The sequence below is a fragment of the Labrus mixtus genome, chromosome 10 (genome assembly GCF_963584025.1).
Source record: "Labrus mixtus chromosome 10, fLabMix1.1, whole genome shotgun sequence".
NCBI classification, from domain to species: domain Eukaryota; kingdom Metazoa; phylum Chordata; class Actinopteri; order Labriformes; family Labridae; genus Labrus; species Labrus mixtus.
The window spans coordinates 20,065,819-20,088,144 of NC_083621.1; the positions used below are offsets into that span (position 1 = coordinate 20,065,819).

Genomic DNA, 22,326 nt, shown 5'->3' on the forward strand with positions numbered 1-22,326 from the left:
CTGACACACTGTTTAATCTGAGCTGGACATCTTCTCTATTCTGGATTTATGAACTCTTACTGCAGATTGATTTCATCTTAATTATTCTCATGACTTGTGTTTGTTTTGCTGTTTTATTTAACACTTTTTTTTATAATTATATGAATTTTTTTTTCTTTAACTTTAACTCCTGAAAACATCCAAATTCTTCTGTTGCTTCGTCTGCCATCTTATTGCATCTTTTTGACGTTGTGTCCTGCCTCCCACAAACATATTCCTAAAATGTCTTAAAATATCAATTACATTGTAAAAGTGTTGTATTGTTTTAGCCATTTAAAAGTTGTCTCTCTGCTGGGATCAGGATGACCCTCATTTTTTGATCAAATTTATTACAAGCCTGCTCAAAGTTCAAACACAAAGTGGAGGTTTGACCAGGATTAAAACCAGGATTGTATCCGATTACGTAATCATTTTGTCTTTTGAACAACCTGATTCCAAGATTAATACTATCAATTAGTTCAAATCCTGTTGGATTAACTTTGAAAAACGACTGTTTTTTATTTGTTTGTTTGATGTTGTTGATCTCAGGAGGAGCAGTTAAACTGTTCTGAGGTGAAGCAGCTCTGATGTGCCCAGGTGAGGCTCACCTGTCCTGCAGAGAGGAAGTACATCTCTACCATGACTCAGCGGGTCTAAAGATTGACTGCAATCCTCAACAGCTTTAACACCAGCTCACCAGTCATCTTCAGGGGCGGAGCCTGCTGTCGTCATGGAGACCAGCAGGGGTCAGACTTCTGAAGCAGTTTAATGACTTATTCTAAATTTAAATTATTTATATCAATCACCAGATCTTAACCCACCTGATCATTGCCCATAATTCCCCACCAGTAAACCCTGACCATGTGACTCAGCAGCCCTGATTGTCTGAGAGTGATTTTAAAAATAAAAGACTTGTGCAAGCAGCTGATTGGTTACAGTCATCGTCCGATCAGAGGTGAGAATTCAGTCTGCCAGAGGAATCACAAATGTTCAGTCCGTCTGTTTGTGCAAAAACAAAACCAGCTGATGTCCAGCAGGTCGGATCACTCCGAACTTAAAGTTTCAAGTGTCAAAGGCACGTTTGGTTTTTACTGTCAGTCTACGCTCAGTCGACTCCGTCCACTCTCTCATCATCATGGTTTCCCCACATCCACAGTGATCTTAGTGAAAAGGTTGTGCTTCTCGATCTTCACCACGCGGTACGACAGAGAGTTGATCCCGTCTTTCCACATCGTGTCTCTGGTGTGTTTTATCCGGTTAAACCTATCAGGAAACAGTAGAAGAAGAGGGGTTAGCAAAGGTAAGACATGGGAGGGACAGGTGGAGGACAGGTGGAGGACAGGTGAAGCAGACTTCAGTTGCCTGAAAGGCGGCAAATTTGAGTTAAGGTCAGAACCCTTCGCTTTAGCTCAACCCCGTTGCACTCGTGCAGTAGCCTCAATTAATCAGGAGTAAACTTTGCTTTTGGTGCATTCAAGTGGTGTCGGACACATCGGAAAAACGTGTTTCCGAGTTGTAAAATGCGCATGAACACCTGCTCAAGTCAGAACAACAACTCGGAAACTCGGAAAAGAATTATGTGCCCGACTTCCCGATTTGACGTCAGAATCGTCATTACATGAGGGGCAAAATATGTTTTCTTAAAGTTAACATACTTTTCATTAATTCACGTATTGCACATCCACTTTTTGCTCAAATATAACTTCTTATTCTTTAAGATCTTCTTCGTAGCATCAACGAAGCATCACGTTTTTTTGCTGTTGTTACAACATTCCGAATTTCTGATCTGAAATCACGTGAACACACTGAAGTCGGAAAAACGACTTCCCAACTCGGAAACTTGGACCACCTGAGCAGCACCTGAATGCAGCATATGTCAAACCCTGGTTTTTTGCGAGGATCATGTTCGTCAATAATATCAAATAAACCACCATAGAAGTATTACCAAGCACTTTCAGCATCATCAGAAATGTGATCATGAAACATCCCTGTTCATCAAACTGCTTCAACATGCAGCTTGGTTTTGACAGTCTAGTCAAAGTCAAAGTCAACTTTATTGTCAATTTCAAAATATGCCAGACATACAGTGGAATCGAAATTGCGTTTGTCTCCATCCCACGGTGCAATACAACCAAAATAAGGTCAAATAAGATAAGGTAAAATAGATAAAATAAAATGAGGTAAAAATAAGATAAATAATATTTACAGTAATAAATTCTAAATTGTGCAAAAGGTACAAAATGGTAAATTAAATTAAATTAAATTTAAAGAAAAAGTAAACTTGTGCAATATGTGCAATGTGCAGTAAACTGATTGTACTTTTGAGATGTTAGCTTCAGAGTTATTAGTCCAGAGTTCTTGGTGGCAAACGGGAGGGGGTTTCAATGTCCAGTGTTCGTGGGGGCAGAGGGGAGGGAAGGAAGAGAGGGGAGAGAGTTAAGCTTCCTGACAGCTTGGTGGAAGTGTTTATAACTGTGGCAACAGCACAGCAGTGTTTCATTCGTTGACGTGACCAATGATGATTGTCAACAATCCTTTTTCCATAACGAAGACCAAAAAGAATGGCAGACAATCTCCTGCATACTGTCTACATTAAACAAATAGAAAGGTTTCTCTCTCGCTCACAGAAGCTTATTGTTCAAAATATGACTAAAGGACTTGGTGCCCCAAAGATCTAGAGTTTTTTTCAGCTTCTGTACTTTTTGATACTGTTGAACATTTATTTTTTTAAAGTATCAAACTTTTTGATAATACATTTAAATAATAATATAAATAGTAAATAATAACAAAATAGAGGACCTCTTTGCAGCTCACATGCAGTAACCTCACTGCCCACCAGGGGTCTGCAGCCTATGCTGTGTGTCCACTGCTTTATTATATATAACTGATTCGATTTCCCGCCCTGTGGCTAAATGTCCTGTGTAAACGTGTGTGAAGCGATTACCTCTGAGGATTGGGCTCGTTCTTTTTGTCTCTCTCGTGTCGAATCATCCGACATTTCCCTGCCTCCCCGCTCGGCCTGGAGATCGTCATTCCTTTGGACACCAGTCTGGAACAAACATTGATTTTAGGATTTAGGATTATTTGAGTTGGCACCTTTTATTTCAATGATAAACTCTCCTGAAGGCCAGCCTCTCACTCTCATGTTTTCAGACACTTAAAATATAGAACAATTATCAGTGTGTCAATAAATCAAAAGTTATTCATGTTCTTTCTGCTTTATCAGGAGCTGACACAGTTTCCCAGCAGGCATCACTCTATCCCGATCTCACCTTATTAGTCACACACACACACACACACACACACACAGCTGATACACTCAAACAGTGAATTTATAGCACATACACCTGCATGGAAAAGCATGAAATTATGACAGAAAAACCAGAAAGTGTTCTGATCCTGAAGAACATTGTGGAGTACAGGAAGAGGAAACGGCCGGATTATGTGTGTGTGTACCTGTTGTAGATGTCGTCGTCCTCACCGCCCCACCCCCAGTAGTTGTTGGGGAAGCCATTGATCTTCAGAAACTGATCCTTACTCATCGAGGACACACCCCCAAAATACTGATTATAAGGTAACCTGTGGACACAAATATCCAGATTATGGTTGTTTACAGCCCCAACTAGTGGCAGGTGGCTGTGCTAACAACATTTGACTCAGATTAATAAAAATTAGGGCTTTCAGACAATAACAAGAATAAATAATGTATTACTTTCGCAAGGGAAATTCAATTTTACACTCTGTTGTCGAACAAGCTGCACACACATAGACTGGAATACACACACATGCACAAACAGGAACCTATGGACATGCACTAATAGAGAGATTTCAGAGGGGGATTCCCACAGTGAGCACTGCTGAAGGGGGGGTGGGGGGTGGGAGGGGGGGCTACCAGACCAATTTCCAGACTTGGTCCGCACCAGGACCTTACACTACGTCCTAAGTGGAAGGTCAGGGGTTCAATCCCCAGCTCCTGCAGCAACATGTTCGATGTGTCCCCTTGGGTTAAGACACTTAACCCCAAGTTGCTCCCACTCACTGCTTCGTCAGCAGGCGTATGAATGTATGGGTGGCATTAGTCACTTCTGATGGTCACTTTACATAGCAACCTGCCATCAGTGTGTGTACCTGAAGACTAGAAAAGTCCATTTACCATTTAACCACGTGTGTGTATCTGCTGCCCTGAGTGTCTCTTACACAAAAACAAGTAGTAAGGAGATAAAGCTTTTCAAACTGTCAGATTAAAAACCTGCTCTGTGTGTGTGTGTGTGTGTGTGTGTGTGTGTGTGTGTGTGTGTGTGTGTGTGTGTGTGTACGCCCATGTATGTAACAGGAAACAGGATGTAAGAAGTCTGACAGATGGTGGTGTTTCTTCCTCTGTGGTGTCTCTGTCAGCACTTCCTTTCAGAACTTTCCGCCACATGCACGCTGCTCTCACGGTGTACTCTGTCTTAAGTCACGGCCACGGCTGAGAGAAGCTCCTTCGTTAAGGTCACAGGATCAGATACAGCAGCAGTACCAGATGGAACTCCACTCACTTCCACTCAGGAACTTAATATAACCATGGTTACATGTCACTCAAGACAGAAAGGTGAACTTACAGCCTCAAGACCCGCCCACACTCAGAATGTTTCAGTTTAATTTATAATACTCTTTTGTCCAAATGTTTGTACATCTGAGAGTAATAATAACACAAAAATGATCAGGAAAGGAGGAAATGACATCAGTAAGCGGCAACAGCTTCAAGTATGATCCCACACAGGTGCCGACAGGAAGTGACCAGAGGACATGACGCCGGGGGATAGTCAACATCAACAGCTTCCACATCGTCAGTCCCATCACCATAATTAAGGTTGTAGATGTTCATAAAAAGAGCTGGGTCTTTAGGTTTACTTAAAGGTGGAAAGGGACTCTGCAGATCCAATGGAGCTTGGTCATTCATTCCATCATCGGGTTACGACAGAGGAGAAAACTTGAGCTCGGGACTTATGGCACATTTGTGGAGGTTGGACCAGACGCCTTTCATTGGCCGAGGGAGTACAGACCTTGATTAAAGTTTAAGCAAAGAGGAGCCGTTTTTGTCGCTCTTCTGTTAGCAGGCAGCAGGGTATTTAATTTAATGCGAGCAGTAACTGGGACACAGTTGAGGGAGATGAACAGTGGAGTGACATGTGGCGCTTTGGGTAGGTTGAAGACCCGTTGCACTGCTGCGTTTTTGTTCATCTGCAGGGGTTTGATAGTGCATGCAGGAAGACCTGCCAGGAAGGTGTTGCACTAGTCAATGCGTGATAATACAAGAGCCTGTACCACGAGCTGTGTAGCATGCTCTGACAGGTTGGATCTGAGCTATCTGATGCTGCACAGGGCAAATCGACAGGACCGCAACAATCGAGGCCACTTGAACCTAACATGTGAACTGATTATCAGTCTTGACACCTAGGTCGTTGCAGACTGCATGGGCATGAGTTTTGATTGGTCCTGGATATAAATTTGTGGTTGTATAGAGGGACTGGGATGACTGATCATTACCATCCGTTTCTGACAATCTGAATTGCTTCAGCGGTCAAAAACCTTTAACCCTTCAAGGATCAAACACCTTAGCTAGACAGTGACTTCCTAACATCATATCTGAGCTGCAGTTGTACAGAGACACCATCAGTAAATTAAAAAAAACTACAATTAAATGGTTTTATCAGAAGCCCTGTGGTAAAGGGTGCCTCCCTTGCATCACACAAAGCCCTATGAATGGACGAGCCTTTAAAACACTACGAGGAATGTTCAATATTCTCACTCCGGTGAATATTACCTGGAGCCATCTCCTCTGAGCTGTGATGAGAGCAGAGGTAACACCAACATTGAGAAACCGGAGGTCTTACTCCACAGAAAACTGTGTATAGATAATGACTGTCCATGTGTGCCTACAGGAGTGAGACGATACATTCTTCTATCGGGTTATGAGGTTGTATTTTTCTGTGTGTACCTGAAGCCGAACTTGTCCATGGACACAGACAGGTGTCGGGGTTGGCTGAAGCACTTGTAGGTGTTGCGGTCGTCCATGGGGATCAGGTCCACGTCGCTGAACACAAAGCACTCGTAGTCGTACTCCTTCAGAGCCTCAGTGTACCCAATGTTCAGCAGTTTGGCCCGATTAAAGACTTCTTCCCCATCCTGAGGGAGACACACACACACACTTTTTAGTTAGAATTTAGCGTACTGGAAAGAAGAATTTAGGTCTGATTATTCTGTGTGAACATTAACAGAAAAATAAACAGAAGTTAGTCACAAAGCTTCTATAAACTACTGCTTAAAGGATAAATTAGTGATATCATAAAAGTTTGAGGACAAGCAGCAGCTGAATGTTCAGAAGTCTAAAAACAAACAGATGAAACCATTAGAGGGATCATTAGCGTAGGATTATTCATCTGCAAATTAAAAACATGATGACAGTTAGAGTCAGCTTTAGCTCGGCACTGTTTATTTAGTTCCTCACCTGTCATCTGATAATTATTCAATAATTATAAAGAGATTAATCTTACACACACACACACACACACACACACACACACACACACACACACACACACACACACACACACACACACACACACACACACACACACACACACACACACACACACACACACACACACACACACACACACACTCACACTCACACACTCACACTCACACTCACACTCACACTCACACTCACACTCAGAAGCTAAACATTCAAGATAATTAAACTCTAAAGTGACTTCAAAGTGAAGTAGTCCATCTATTCATAAAAGTCATCAATCATGTCTGTGTTTAATCATCTGTGTGTGTGTGTGTTACTGACTGGTTGATCACAACACTCTCTTTGATCAGACCGCTTTGACTGGCTCAGTCTTCAGGACTTCATTAACACTTGTTGGTTTGAACTTTTATTTCTCTTTAAAATATTGATTCTGCAATTCATTTAGCAGACGCTCTTATCCAGAGCAGCGTCAGTAAGTGCAAACAAACAGCTTGAAGTCTGATCCGACACACAGGTGCTGACAGGCAGTGCACAGAGACAGAGCACTATAACAAATATATAGATATATTCTGTATATCGTTATCTACGACAACATCGGCAGCTGTTCCAGTCAGCATCAAAGTCATCCTAAATATCATCCTCAAATTCATCTTTAGGTATTAATGAAAGAGCTGGATATCTAGGTATTCTTTTAAAGGTCCAAAGGGACTCTGCAGATCAAATGTTTGGTAGTTCATTTCACCATTACAGAGGAGAAGAGTCTAGCTTGAGACCTAGGGCCCTGCTGTAAAGGTTGGATCAGCAGCTTTCATTTGCAGAGCGAAGTGGACATGAGGGAGTGTAGACTTGGATGACAGCGTTTAAGGTAGGAAGGAGCCGTTTTTGGCACTGATTTGTCAACCAGCAGCAGGGTTTTAAATTTGATGCGAGCAGTAAGTGGGAGGGAAATGAACAGCGGAGTGACGTGTCCTATTGATGTGTTATGTTAGTTGTGATCTCAGAATTAATATGACAGTAACGTCCTCGAGTGTTGCCATGTGTGTTGTTTAAATCCAGCTCATCAGATACTTGTATGCAGCCTGAGCTCTCTGGTGTGTCTCTGGAGGTATCCTGCAGTACCACGTGTTTTGAACAGCCAAGTGTAATTAAAACATGTTCATGACACAGCCGGTTGTCTATGTGAACACATGGTTACATTTCAAGTATACGTCTACCCTTAGATCTGCATGTAAAACATTAAAATATGACTTTGAATGAATGGATATAGGTTACACTGGACATGCTCATCACTCTCAGCTGAGATACTATTTACACATTACACAGTCTGCAGTAATGAACTATCACTATAATCATACTGTTATTTAAACATATTTACTGAGAAACACACTGGAGAATAAGGACGTCAACATTTTCAGATACCTTGATACTCTTTAAGACACACGTTTAAAAACCATACAATCTGTTATTATAATGCTCGATAGTATCAGAAAGTGCCAAATCTTTAATAAACTACATCTATTATATAAGACAGATGTGTAGCATAGGAGTGACTGTGTAATCCATCAAACATCTCCTGCACACTGTCTTAATTGCACAAAACAGTAGCAATGTTTCTGAACAGGAACAATGTATTTGTGCACTAACATAGTGTGCAGTGCAGGAGTTTGATTGCAGTTTTTATTGTTGATTAGAAACAAATCATTTCCATATATTTTGGTTCAAAGACTTCAAATTGTGTTGCCTTGGTATCAAACAGGTATCTACTTGTTTCACATATCCAAGTTTAAAATTCCAGTTTCACAAACACGTTTTAATTTAATTACTATTTTTTTCTATACTAATTCTGGTTATTGAGCGTCATGCTTCTCACTCACACAGGCACAAAACACACAAATGCACAAGCAGGACCTGTGCACATGCATTCATGTGGAGATGTCAGAGTGGGGCTGACAGGCCTCTTGCTGTCTGTCTGTCTGTCGGAACAGTCTTCTCGGGTTTCTATGACAGGTATTTGGCTGCAGGCACAGGTTGCTAGGTGATGGACACCTGCGCCAAGCTCTCAGGTGTGAGGTGTTGTTTACTACCTAAAGAGAATTGCCCCGACACGTTCAACTATGAACACAGGAGTCATAAAAGAAACATGAACCCTCATGTAAGACCAGCCACTGAGATCACTGAAGTTACATAGTTACATAAATAAAACATATTAAATAACGACGTATGTATATATCTCATAGGTTCCCATGGATTGTTAGTGTGAACAGCCTGCTGCTGTTGACCACTCTGACTACAACAGCTACAACTCTTTATATCAGCTTTAAATCTAGTATCATTAATATAAATATTAAAGTGAATCAAAGAGCTGCTCAACTTTCACTTATATCATTAACATTAAATCATTTCTCCCCGTTTCATGCTCAAGGTTTCTGCCTGTTAAAAGGCTTTTTTTTGGGGCACTGTAACTGTCCTAAATATTGCTTCATGTTGTGCTCATGATGGATTCATGTTGTTGGGTCTTTGTAAACAACATTACAAAACAGCAGGTCTAGACCTTACTCTTTGTTCTAAAGTGTATTAGCATTTGTTATGAGTTGGTGCTTTACAAATAAAGATTGATTGATTGAGTTGATTCATCCTGTTTTCAGTGATCACATCATTTCAAACAGATGTTTATTCTGTGACAGTTTGGATGTAATCATTCAGACAAATTCAACTCTTCCACACATGATGAAAAACCCTCGTGTGGTTTTATCTCACCTTCATGATTTCATTAAATTGTAAACTATGTCTTGTAATGTTAAGAATGTCGTAATGTACAGTATGTTTGGTATAGATTACTTTCTCAGCTGTTGCAAGAATAATTATGCAAGATTTTTAATTCATCATGTTTTGTCATATTGAAATAATAAATATTCATGGAAATAACATTCTTTATAGCCTCTTTACCAAGTGAGAATTGATTGTTGGAAAATGAAGCTGATGCGTAAGTGTAATGCACTTCAGTTTCTAAAGTGTCCACTTGAAGCTGACTCCAAAAGCCAAGAATCTGGATAGAGCCCCATGTTAAAATAAATACAGCAGAAGAAAACATGTTTTTAGCCTGGGACAAAAAGCACTTTTAGTCTTTATAGCTCTTTAATGGTACACACTGTAAAGGAGGTCCATTTTTAGAACAACTGTTTTAGTCTTACTGTAAGTTCAACGATGGTGGTTGCGATATTGAAAATGCTGACTCGACTTAACTTTAGATCAATCCATAAACAGAGAAAGAGGTGAAGCTGAGGTTGGGCTTAAGGCGCCTTACAAACCGCTGCCACACGCCCAACTGTAAGTCAAATCAAACCTTAAGAATGCAAATATATTTACATATAGTTCTTTCAATTTGTATTATTATTAAAAAAAACAATTTTTTAGCAAAAATGCTTTTAGTTTGTTACCCTGGATTTATCATCTGCAGATTAAAGTGTACTCAGTACTCAAAATCACTGACTTTACGTTCAGTTTTTTACAAATTGAGACGTTTCTGGATCTTTTATAACAAATTTTCTACAGGACAACTCTTTAATTATGCCTTGGATTAATTAACCATAGTAAACATATGAATAATGAATTAAAAAAAGGAAAGATACTGGCTGGCATCTCTATATTAAAATGATGAAGTGTAGTGTAAACAGCCTGCAGTGTGTGTTCACTGAGTCATGTGATCAGACACATCAGCTCAATCATTAACATGTTTCTGTCCACAAATAAAAGGGTTCACTGTACAGGAAAGTTTGATCTTTCCACTTTCAGTTTGCATAATGAAATTAAACTCCAAAGAGGTTAGTACAGATTCAAAGAACATTCAATGTAACAGTTTAAAGATAAGTTAGACAACAGTCTGAGTTCAGCTAGAAGAAACAAAGAGTTAAACACAGAAACAGATAAAAACACAGAAACAGATAAAAACACAAACAGATAAACACACAAACAGATAAACACAGAAACAGAAAAACACAGAAACAGAGAAGAAGAAGAAGAAGCCTGATTTACCGGAGCAGCCCCCTCTGACAACACGTGCTGCTATTGACTGAGACCAAGCAGGGGGCGGTGTCAACGTCTCCAGCGACCACAGCCATTGGTCAGAAATGCCTGACATGCAGAGGGAGGAGGGGCAGTGGGATGCGGTGTGAGTGAGTGAGGGAGGAGGAGTGAGGAGGAAACTGCAGTTACAGGGAAGGAGGTGGCAGGAGGAGTGAGGAGGAGGAGGAGGACAAACAAGAGAGAGGAAGAAGAAGAAGAAATGTGAGTCACAGACAAACAACAGAAGAAGAAAAACTGTGAGGAGTCCGAGCTCCGTCTGCTTCAAGGTTATCCATCAGATTTCTTTGTGGTGTTAAGAATGACTCCATGCACTTATCAGTCTCAGTCTCAGTCTCAGTCTCACACACACACACACACACACACACACACACACACACACACACACACCAGGACAACCTGCCTCTGAAACTTTCTAGCAGTTAGTTTAGTTAATTACACATGAGAGACTCTCCCAGTCAGACAGGAAGGGTTGGGGTCTCAAGAGTTGGGACATGACGTAAAAAGAATGACACATAAATGGCAGACAAGAGACACAGTCTTAACTATAATGACAATTTTCAGCCTTTAAATCAATTCTACGTGTAGTTAGATACATTCACAGTAAAGGTTGGCAAAGTATACACTTTACAGTTTCTATACTTTTTGAGTCCACATGATTCTAAACGATACAATCTGATCTATTATAATGAATAATAGAATCTAAAAGTACCAAACACATCTACATGTAGATGAAGACATTTCCATAAGGAAACATTGCCATGTGTTTGTGCAGTTTAGACATGTGCACTAGTTTGTCTACAATTTTTGTAGAATTTAAAACAATTGTGGGAGTCTTGGACTTCAATTTTTGTCACCGTAGCATCAAAAAGGTGTCAATATAATTTGACCATGACCCATGTCAATACTTAATGACTCCTCGCAGTGGACCATATGACAAGCAGTGTTTCCCCTACCATTATATTAGGGCCTTTATTGCTCTTGCCTTTATTGTAGGGATAGGATAGTGGATAGAGTCGGAAATAAGGGAAAGAAGTCGTTTAAGGATACCTTTCCGATGGAAAAGGACAGCTGTCATTAAAAGTAACACATGAACACCTAGATCTCTCCCCCCCCCCCCCCAACGCTGTAAACCTAGGGGAAACACTGACATGTGTGAGGGTAAGGTGAGCAGAAGTTAACTGGCTGAAGAAGACTGTGGGATTAGAGTAGAAGAAGGCAGCAGAGTGAAGTTAAACAGCGGTGAAAAGAAGTCAAGAGATGCACTGGGCGCTTAACAAAACAAGCTAAAATGAAGAAGCTGCTTCAGCTGTTTGTGCTGCGACCAGAGAAAAAGGTGGAGGATGAACTCCAGCCAGCAGAGAGAGTTGTACTCACCTGCGATGGGTGGACTTCATCGGGCACAGAGTCCTAAATGACAATCACTGCATATTTAATGGACAAGACGGAAATCCTTTCCTATGTACTACAAACTGATGTGCTGAACAAGACTTTAAATACAAAAGCAAAAGTTATTTCTGTCAAATACTAAAATGTGTATGTATTTGATATCTTTTTAAAGATATGTGTTTTTTTAATACAAATATTTTCTAATAGTTATTTTGTTCCTTAAAAATATAGCATTGTTTCATCTTAGTTTTTGTCATATCCTCTATCACTGACACTTAATTGAAGTGAATAAATGAATTAAATTAAAAGTTAATCAGATACCGTGATATAAATCATACCTTGCCAAATATTGATTATCCAAGTATCATTAAATTATCGTTATCCCGTGCCACGTATCACATTGTATCGTAATGTGAGTTATTCTGTGATTCCCGCGCCTAATATAGACAAATGATTGGTAAAGAAAATACTGGTGAACAGACAACAGAATGAAGCAGCTTCATTACAAGTATGACAAGCACACCGCTCACGGCTGTCCTCGACTTTCCCCCGAATAACAGGAGGATACAGTGGGTACGGAAAGTATTCAGACCCCTTTACATTTTTCACTCTGTTGCATTGCAGCCATTTGCTAAAATCAAAAAAGTTCATTTTATTTCTCATTAATGTACACTCAGCACCCCATCTTGACAGAAAAAAAAACAGAAATGTAGAAATTTTTGCAAATTTATTAAAAAAGAAAAACTGAAATATCACATGGTCATAAGTATTCAGACCCTTTGCTCAGTATTGAGTAGAAGCACCCTTTTGAGCTAGTACAGCCATGAGTCTTCTTGGGAATGATGCAACAAGTTTTTCACACCTGGATTTGGGGATCCTCTGCCATTCTTCCTTGCAGATCCTCTCCAGTTCTGTCAGGTTGGATGATGAACGTTGGTGGACAGCCATTTTCAGGTCTCTCCAGAGATGCCCAATTGGGTTTAGGTCAGGGCTCTGGCTGGGCCAGTCAAGAATGGTCACAGAGTTGTTCCGAAGCCACTCCTTTGTTATTTTAGCTGTGTGCTTAGGGTCATTGTCTTGTTGGAAGGTGAACCTTCGGCCCAGTCTGAGGTCCTGAGCACTCTGGAAGAGGTTTTCTTCCAGGATATCTCTGTACTTGGCCGCATTCATCTTTCCTTCAATTGCAACCAGTCGTCCTGTCCCTGCAGCTGAAAAACACCCCCATAGCATGATGCTGCCACCACCATGTTTCACTGTTGGGATTGTATTGGGCAGGTGATGAGCAGTGCCTGGTTTTCTCCACACATACCGCTTAGAATTAAAGCCAAAAAGTTCAATCTTGGTCTCATCAGACCAGAGAATCTTCTTTCTCATAGTCTGGGAGTCCTTCATGTGTTTTTTGGCAAACTCTATGCGGGCTTTCATATGTCTTGCACTGAGGAGAGGCTTCCGTCGGGCCACTCTGCCATAAAGCCCCGACTGGTGGAGGGCTGCAGTGATAGTTGACTTTGTGGAACTTTCTCCCATCTCCCTACTGCATCTCTGGAGCTCAGCCACAGTGATCTTTGGGTTCTTCTTTACCTCTCTCACCAAGGCTCTTCTCCCACGATTGCTCAGTTTGGCTGGACGGCCAGGTCTAGGAAGAGTTCTGGTCGTCCCAAACTTCTTCCATTTAAGGATTATGGAGGCCACTGTGCTCTTAGGAACCTTGAGTGCTGCATAAATTCTTTTGTAACCTTGGCCAGATCTGTGCCTTGCCACAATTCTGTCTCTGAGCTCCTTCGGCAGTTCCTCCGACCTCATGATTCTCATTTGCTCTGACATGCACTGTGAGCTGTAAGGTCTGATATAGACAGGTGTGTGCCTTTCCTAATCAAGTCCAATCAGTTTAATTAAACACAGCTGGACTCCAATGAAGGAGCAGAACCATCTCAAGGAGGATCAGAAGAAATGGACAGCATGTGAGTTAAATATGAGTGTCACAGCAAAGGGTCTGAATACTTATGACCATGTGATATTTCAGTTTTTCTTTTTTAATAAATTTGCAAAAATTTCTACATTTCTGTTTTTTTTCTGTCAAGATGGGGTGCTGAGTGTACATTAATGAGAAATAAAATGAACTTTTTTGATTTTAGCAAATGGCTGCAATGAAACAAAGAGTGAAAAATGTAAAGGGGTCTGAATACTTTCCGTACCCACTGTATATCGTAAGTATTTACCACAGGAACATCTGACAAGATAATCTCTCAAACATCACAAAAATCAGGATGCTTAGTATTGTCTGAAGGAGGGAATCAGGCCCAAAAAAGGATCGATTATCTTTTCTTACCTTTGATATCCGACTGCCCACACTATAACACTAGTGTCTAATTTTAAGTTTATTCTAGTTACCAGCTTAGTCAGCCTTGTAACACAATGTAACATGCGTTTTTATAGTTCACATAATGTATAATATAGTGTTTCTGTATACTTAGTTCCTTAGATTTTACACGTTTCAAAACAATGCTAAGCACTAATAAATAAAAACTGTAAGATTTCTTGTCTAAACTCTGCTGTTCAAAAGGTTTCCTCATGTTGAACACTTAAAATGTGGGTAACACATAACCTTTAATCAAGCTCAGAGTAAACTACGTCTAAACGAACTGATGGAACTCAGACCTGGAGCAGAGCTGATGCTGTAAAATCATGTCTGGCTCTTAAACTCTCATGAACATCAGAGTGTGACGATGCTTTAACTTTACTCCAAAAGTTACTGCCAATAAAAGGACAGATGTTTCAAATTAAAAGTCCTCCAGTAACTCAACAGGCAGCCTTTTTTCCTCGCTGGAGGGTTTTGATCTTAAACATTTGCAGGAAGTGAGCATCCAACTTCCTGAGGTTTCACTGACAGAAACGGAGCAAAGTGGACATGACTGTAATCAATTATTGTTTGGGGCCTGTGTCCACTGTTTGTTGTGCTATAGCTCACGCTCACGACCTCAGTTTCAAAGGGCTTCTCACCGGCGCTTTCTGTTGATATGGTTACGAAAGTTGCAGTTCCGCTTTGCTCAGTAGTGACCATTAGTTGTATTTTAAATAGCTCTGAGTCATGCTTAATGCTTAATTTTTGCTTCACTTCAAAGAAATATCACCAAGAGAATGAAAATGTTGTAAATGAATCGTGTCCTGGCGTTAGCAGCAGCTCTGCACCTGAAATTGTTCCCTAGAAAGACGAGTCCGACAAGTTTCTTCTCCACCATTGTTGAAGTTAAAAAATGTTAGTATAGTGACAACCCTAATTATCAGGTATGTTCTGTCAGATCTTAAATCTGATCTTAAATACTCCACAGCTATGTGTTTCACCTGTTTGACATCAGCCTCCACAGCAAGTAACGGTGACACCCACACCTGTCACACTTCAAACACACACACTCCCACACACACACACAGACCTTTAGATGTTTGGTTGCTCTTTGTAAAGTGAACTCATTATTAAACTTGATTACATGTGAAATAATAAGAGTGTGACATGGAGATGATGTACAGTTACTTTTAACAGGGTGTCATGTATTTACTCATGGTGTTTGTCTTTCTCTGGCTGTGTGTGTGTGTGTGTGTGTGTGTCCGTCTAGTTCAAACACACTTTAATCCTGCGTCTGATATTTGATATTGGTGATGTGGGCTAATAAGACGCTCGGAGCCAAAACACACACACACACCATACATATTTACATTTCTGTGTGTATGTGTTTAAACAGATTTATGTATAACAAAGTGAAGAAATTGTTCCAGGATCTTTCCAGTACCTTTCAACACCTTTTTCAAGGACACACCCTAAGCTTCCTTCAGGGGCAAAAACATGTTTTACTCCACACCTATTTAAATATATTTACATTACCCATAATGCACCTGGAGCCTTTCATGAGAGCCTCCCTGCCTAGAGGTAGGCCTGATGACATCACGGTGATATCACAACGCACCTGGTTAATGACGTAGACGCCATAGTCGAGCTGCTGCCTTTTCAGGATGGGGTGCAGGTAATGCAGCCAGAATTTCAGGTGTTCGTCTCGTTTCCTGAACGGGATGATGATGGCCACCTTCTGCAGCGCCTCGCAGTCTTCGGGTTTAAAGCGTCCGCCTGGCTGCACCTCAGGGTTTTCCTCTTGTACCTTGTCCAGATTCACTGGAGTGTTAAACTCCACCCTCAGAGGACCCACTGAGGCAAAGATGACAGGAAACAAAGGTTTATGAGATAACACGTCTTAAAAGGCTACAAATTCTGTAGATGTAGTGATACAATAGTATTTAAAAGTACCAAAACTTTAAGCAAACTACATCTATTTCATAAGATTGGTGTAATATAGAGGAATGAATCCATCAAAAATTGGGGATGCTAGTTTTTTTTGTTAATTTTAGACAGCGTGCAGGAGTGTGCATGCAATTTTTTGTAATTTAAAATAATAGTTTCATATTGGACTTGAACGTTTTGGTGTTTAGGGGCAGGTTGGTCTGGTGGTTGGTTCGCGAGGCCCATGAGCAGAGTCTGTTTCCCTCATGTCGTTCCCCACGCTCTCCCTCTCCCTGATTTCCTGCTCTATCCACCGTCCTGTCTCCAAAATAGTGGCGTAATAAAAAATTGAGATATTCACATTTTCTGTTTCATTCAGAGTGCTCACTGTGACAAAAACTGGAGCCAACCAACCCAACAGCAGAAAATGGTTAGTGTGTAATCAGACAACTATGTTCAACACACACACACACAGACGCACACACACACACACACACACGCACAGTTCCCAGGACGTGAGTCTGCTCCTCTGCGAGTTTCAACAGAGTTTATGTCTGACAGCTGAACACGTGGTGCATTCAGGTTCTTCTTCACAGTATGAGAGTCACTTCTATAAGTGTTTGCATTATTCCTTACAGGGTTCACAATACCAAAATGTTGAACTTTGATAAGATTCTAGTCAAATCCAAAAATATTGATACTCGTTTTGATACCACAGCAACAAAAACCAACGTCTTGACACCCAATGTTGAGTAATTTCTTGTTTTCAATTAACAAAACTTTTTAAAAAACATTCGACATTTTGAAATGCTGCCTAAGTTTATGTGCAATTCAGACAGTTTGCAGGGGGTGCAGATGGCCTAGCAGTTAGGTCATGCCCCATCCTCCAAGCAGGCGGCCCGGGTTAAAGTCCGACCTGTCATTTCCCACTTTCTCTCCCGGATTTCCTTATCTATCCACAAAATATGTTTTTGTTCTTTTAAAAAGACAGTGTGCACTGTGCTGGTCTTTGCCTGCAATTTTTTCCCCTCGCTCCTCTCCAGCTCCTCCCACTTCTCCAAACATTACCAACATATTTTTACAATTTAGACAGTGCTCTCTTTGGGTTCAAAATGACTGAACATCTGTAGTTTTCTTTACTATGGAAATACTATGGACCTTTAAAAGAATAGAGATTGCTTTGTTTTAAAACATGTGGTATCAAAAAGTATCAAAGTATAGAACATTCAGACAACATTCAAAGTTTGTATTCTGATAGAGGTCCTCCTCCTGTGTTAACAACAGAGGACCCGGGGGGAGGGGGGGGGGCAGCTGAGTAAACATGGACTCCATTAGGCTGATAATAAACATCACAACTCATCAAAGTTACAGAAACTGGTTTAAACTGATCCCAGGTCAGCACAGGTCACTAAACTTAGGGGAACTCGCACCTCATTAGAGAGAAAGACGTTTCCATTGAAACTGTCATAGCTGATCTCAAATGCTTCAACAGATTCATTGCTGTTTCAGATCGGTTATTTACAGTTTATAAATATACATTCCATGCACATTTGAGGGTCTTTACCTGACAGGTGAATATTTATGTGAAAAAGCATCAACATATTCTTTCTACTCTGAAAGCAGACTGAAAGCATGTCAATTGCACATGTTTATATGTGTACTTGAACATAACATAAGCCCAAATAATGTCTCTTAAAGACAGTTAAGTTAAACCTCTATGCAGACACTGCTGTGCAGCTGCATGACACACATCTCCTTCACAACAGCTCATTTATGATGTCATTTGGCTATAAGTTTCATTTTCATTCTTTCAAAGGTTTATTTTATATATTTGTCCACTTTTAATTGTAATCTTCTAAGACGTTCAATCAGATTTTAATCTTTGTAGGAGTAAAATTCTAACCTTTGTATTACAATACTACAATCTTTGTTTTCATGTATGTACAGGTTATCATATATGCGGGGCAGCAGGGTATGTTAGATGTGTTATTTCATGTCTTTTATAAGCTGCTACTAGATACCTAAATTTCTCTTAGGGCCAATGACGTGTGTGTGTGTGTGTGTGTGTGTGTGTGTAGACATTACACTAAAGTATGCAGAGCTGCAGGCAGCAGTCGTTCACAGATCAACAATGAATTATAATTCTAGTTAAATGAGATTGAATGGTTTATGACTAAACACCAATAAAATACCAAAACAAAAAAAGCTTCTGTTTTATGTTTTATGACACCACCTGAGTGTAAACAGCTGTAACCACCGATAATAATGACCTGTAAGCTGAGCGTGTTTTAAACCCAACACTCACTCTGTCTGTGAAACATCTGCTTTCATACTGTCTGTCTCCCAAAAGACTCATAACACCTACAACCGCTGATGTTTAATACAGAGAGCAACTACACACAGCCAATCAGAAGGCAGCATTAAGTCCTCATGAAATGAGGAGAGGAAGATGCCGACAGGGGAGGAGGAGGAGGAGATGTTGGAGGAGGATGAGGAGGTGAGCTGTGATGGAGGAAGACGACAACACATGAAGCTGAGGCACCGAGAGAGCCGAGAAGGATAAGGGGGCGAGGTTTCCGCACTCACTCTGATTGGTCAAGCACCAGACATATTTAAACTCACTGACACACTCTAAAAACACAAAACAACATCACACTGACTGAAGAGACACACGTTTCTTCTTCACCTGTTCTTTCCTGGTGTCAGGCTCTGATTGGCTGATTTCTTGGTCACCTGATGATGACTGAACTGTTTTTTTTGTTAAACAAATCCACAGAATGAACAGCTGCTTTTTTTTTTTGCTTTTTTTTTTCCAGAGTGAAGAACAGTGTCATGTGTCCACAGCTATGTAGCGTAAACTAGTTAGTTTGAAACTTAAGTTGAGTCATTGTTTGGTTACCACGGAGACGTAAGGCCTATGTTTAGTCAATTTGTAGTTTGTATTACAGGGCTGGATTGAAGCCTACTTTAGTTTTGGTTCTAAACGTGTGTCTCTCTTTCCTCCATGTGTATGCTCCTTTGACAATAATCGTCAGCAGAACTTTTCATAAAGACGCCCCAAAAAAAAACACACCAGCAGGACTCCCTTTTGTCACATTCGGTTGTCTATTTTTAACACGGAAGAAAATACTGAAAAGGATTTTTATTAATAGAGAGGTCAGTACTCGTGACAATGTTTTTTTAACACACACACACAGAGATGCTATACACTGAAGAAGAGGGGAGAAAGCTGCTGACTAACATCACTTATGATTATACTGTTGAAAACAACCGAGGTTCTGTCATCCTAACAACAGAACTCCAGTTGTGAAAAGTGTTGCTTGCGATTCAGCTAACAAACCGGATCAGCCTTGAGTGGAGAGGCTGGTGTGGCTCCACTCTCCTCAGTTAAAAACATAAACAGAACTAAACAAAACAGAACTGTGATTACATGATGCACACACACCACACATTCCAATCAGCACATTGCACTTTGACACCCTGGACACTTTACACTGTTTACATTATATACTCATTATTCATACATTATTCTATATTTTGTATATTCAAATAATTCTTTTTTTAATTTTACATTATATTTCTATTTTACTGTATATATGTATATTAGTAATTTGAGTGTTATTGCATGGCCTTGCGGAACAGTCTTTACATTTCACTGCACATCTGTATGAGCATGTGACAAATACAAATCTTGGTGAATAACTTGGTTAAAATAAGAGAGACTGCAACTGTTAAAACTACGGGATTCAATCTGCCTCCGCTGACTTCTGTGTGTCTGATCTCCTCACTGCTTGACTTTCAGCATACTGGTTAGGATGCTGACTGGTGAGGGTTGTTAAAAACATATCTATGCAAACTTTTTGCACCCTGTTGGTTTGGAAAATTCCAAAGCACCTCCATAAAACAGAGATGGAGTTTTGGCAGGCAAAATAGTGGTCAAACCACACAAACCTCTGTCTTAACTATTCACTGATAGGACAAGGAAGTAACCTGAGCCATGACAGGAACTGGTGTTAATGTGTTAATGTGTAAATGTAGCTGCTCTGCTTGGGTTACTGACGGTCTCAACTTCTTTTATACTGTTTTATGTTTCTGGAGAGCCTAAGGCCTCTGGTGGACAATAAAGATTTATTGTATTTATTCTATTCCATATCACTCTGTTTCAGTGACACATGAACAAAGCTCTGACTCTCAGACTAACAGGTTTGTCACTGACTTGTGTTAGTATGTCGTTGGACCTGCTGGGTGGGGTTGGGGGATTTCAATCAGGTACACAGCTGCAGGCGCTCACTGTTGTTCCCATCAAAACTTTATTTTTGCTTCTAGTAATGAACTGGTTCTTATTGATCAATCACCGATCATCATGATAAATGTTAACACACGGATTTAAGTTTGTTTACCCTGTAGGTACTGCTGAAATAACCCACACACTAACATGAGTGCAGAACAATGTGTATCTTTCTTGGAACAAGTTCAGCTACAGTAATGTTGTTAAACTGGTTTGGGGGGCAGAGCCAAAAAGGACTCAAACTAAAAAAAAAACAATCCACTCAGAAGTTTTTACACCTAAATGCTGCAGATGTGCATTACAAAGTGATTACACATTGATTATCTGACTCATTCACTGCTGTACTGATATTCAGAATGACAGCACAAACACACATCTGTATCTATTAATAAAAACTAGGTTGCTATAGTTTATTAGACAACTAACTTTTCCAGATGTGTTGCAATAATTGATACAGCTTTAGTAACACATCTGTATCTATTAATCTATTAATAAAAACAAGGTTTCTACAGTTTATTAGACAACTAACTTTTCCAGATGTGTTGCAATAATTGCTATTTCTTAAAGTACAGTTGTTCAATACATTTAAGATGAGTATAGGGGAAATGCTGATTTAATGAATTCCTGGGGGTCATGTGTAGAAAACAGGGTTGTCGTGATACTAGATATTTAAACTTCAATGTCATTGAGGTAAAAATCAAATGAAAAAACAGACTATAACCCGGGTCTGCCACTGACACTGCTCCGGTTCTTACCGAGCAGCGGGGACGTTTCGGGGCATTTCTCCAGCTTCTTGGTCGGCACCTCCACCTTCTTCTCCTCCTGCTCAGGCTCCGGGGGTTTCTGCTCCGCCTGCTCCTTCAGTGTCTCGGTCTGCTTTGGCTCGGTTCTGGGGTTAAACTCGAGTTTTCTGACCTGGTTCCTCTGGGTGGAGTTGTGATGGGACTGCTGGTTCTGGGCGAAGTTGAAGCGCATGTCCAGAGAGCGGACATAGAAGACGAAGGTGACGGTGATGTGGAGGAAGCAGAGCAACACCACCAGCTTACAGGTCCGGTGGAGGAGGTTAAAGTTCACCGTGGAGTCTGCGGGCATCCTGGCCGACTGCTTCAATAACCAAAAATCGATTAAAAAAAAAAAAAAAAGTACTGGTGGTTAAAGGAGAGTGAACTGCTGTTTCTGTTAGCGGCGGATCTCAGGCTCCATTTTCTTTTAACTTTTACCCGGAAAGTTATTTTAAGTTTCTGAACACCAACACTCGGTCAAAGTGTCACAACAAAGTGTCAGGATAAACCGAAAAACAAAAAATTGAAGCTTCAGGCCTGTCGCTGTCAGATAGCTGTCTGCGGTGAAGTAATCTGGCTCTCCAAGTGCCGCTAACCGCTATCAGAGTTAGCAGTTCAGGAACTCGATGTCTCCGTCAGTGGGTCCGATTAAACACGGTAACTTTAAGAGACGAAAAGTCCTCCGACGGCTCAAGAATCCATAGATATTTTAAGTGTAAGAAAAGCGTGTTTTATCCCATGTTAACATAAGCTGCTGTCTTTAAACATTAAACTAAAAGAAGTGGAAAAGAAGAACTCGTAAAACTTTGCTTCTCGGACCGTCGCTGCTTCCGTCACCACTGAGAGGACACCAAATTATCAAGGTGCCAAAATGACCATTACACTTCCAGTGGTTCCTTTTCAAAATAAAACCGGGAAGTTAGATTTATTTATTTTTTGGTTTTGCACTATCTGCTTTTTAAACATTGCTGTACATATATAAACA

General features: G+C 40.5%; 2 protein-coding genes across 3 annotated transcripts in view; both read right to left on the reverse strand.

The window, feature by feature from the left end:
- The window catches only part of noa1 (nitric oxide associated 1), a 111,437-nt gene that overhangs the window by 63,263 nt on the left and 25,848 nt on the right, over window positions 1-22,326 (reverse strand). The window lies entirely within an intron of this gene.
- b4galt1l (DP-Gal:betaGlcNAc beta 1,4- galactosyltransferase, polypeptide 1, like) lies at window positions 792-22,200 on the reverse strand. 2 transcript variants are annotated; one of them, XM_061048638.1, is made up of 7 exons: window positions 21,315-22,200; window positions 15,964-16,199; window positions 11,993-12,025; window positions 5,999-6,186; window positions 3,475-3,597; window positions 2,963-3,067; window positions 792-1,281 (listed from the first exon to the last, which is right to left on the reverse strand). In XM_061048638.1, exons 1-7 carry the CDS (start codon window positions 21,649-21,651, stop codon window positions 1,152-1,154), a joined length of 1,152 nt encoding a protein of 383 aa, XP_060904621.1. In that variant the 5' UTR covers window positions 21,652-22,200; the 3' UTR covers window positions 792-1,151. The 2 variants fall into 2 exon arrangements, with proteins under 2 accessions (XP_060904621.1, XP_060904622.1); XM_061048639.1 differs by lacking the exon at window positions 11,993-12,025 and having other exon boundaries at window positions 21,315-22,199.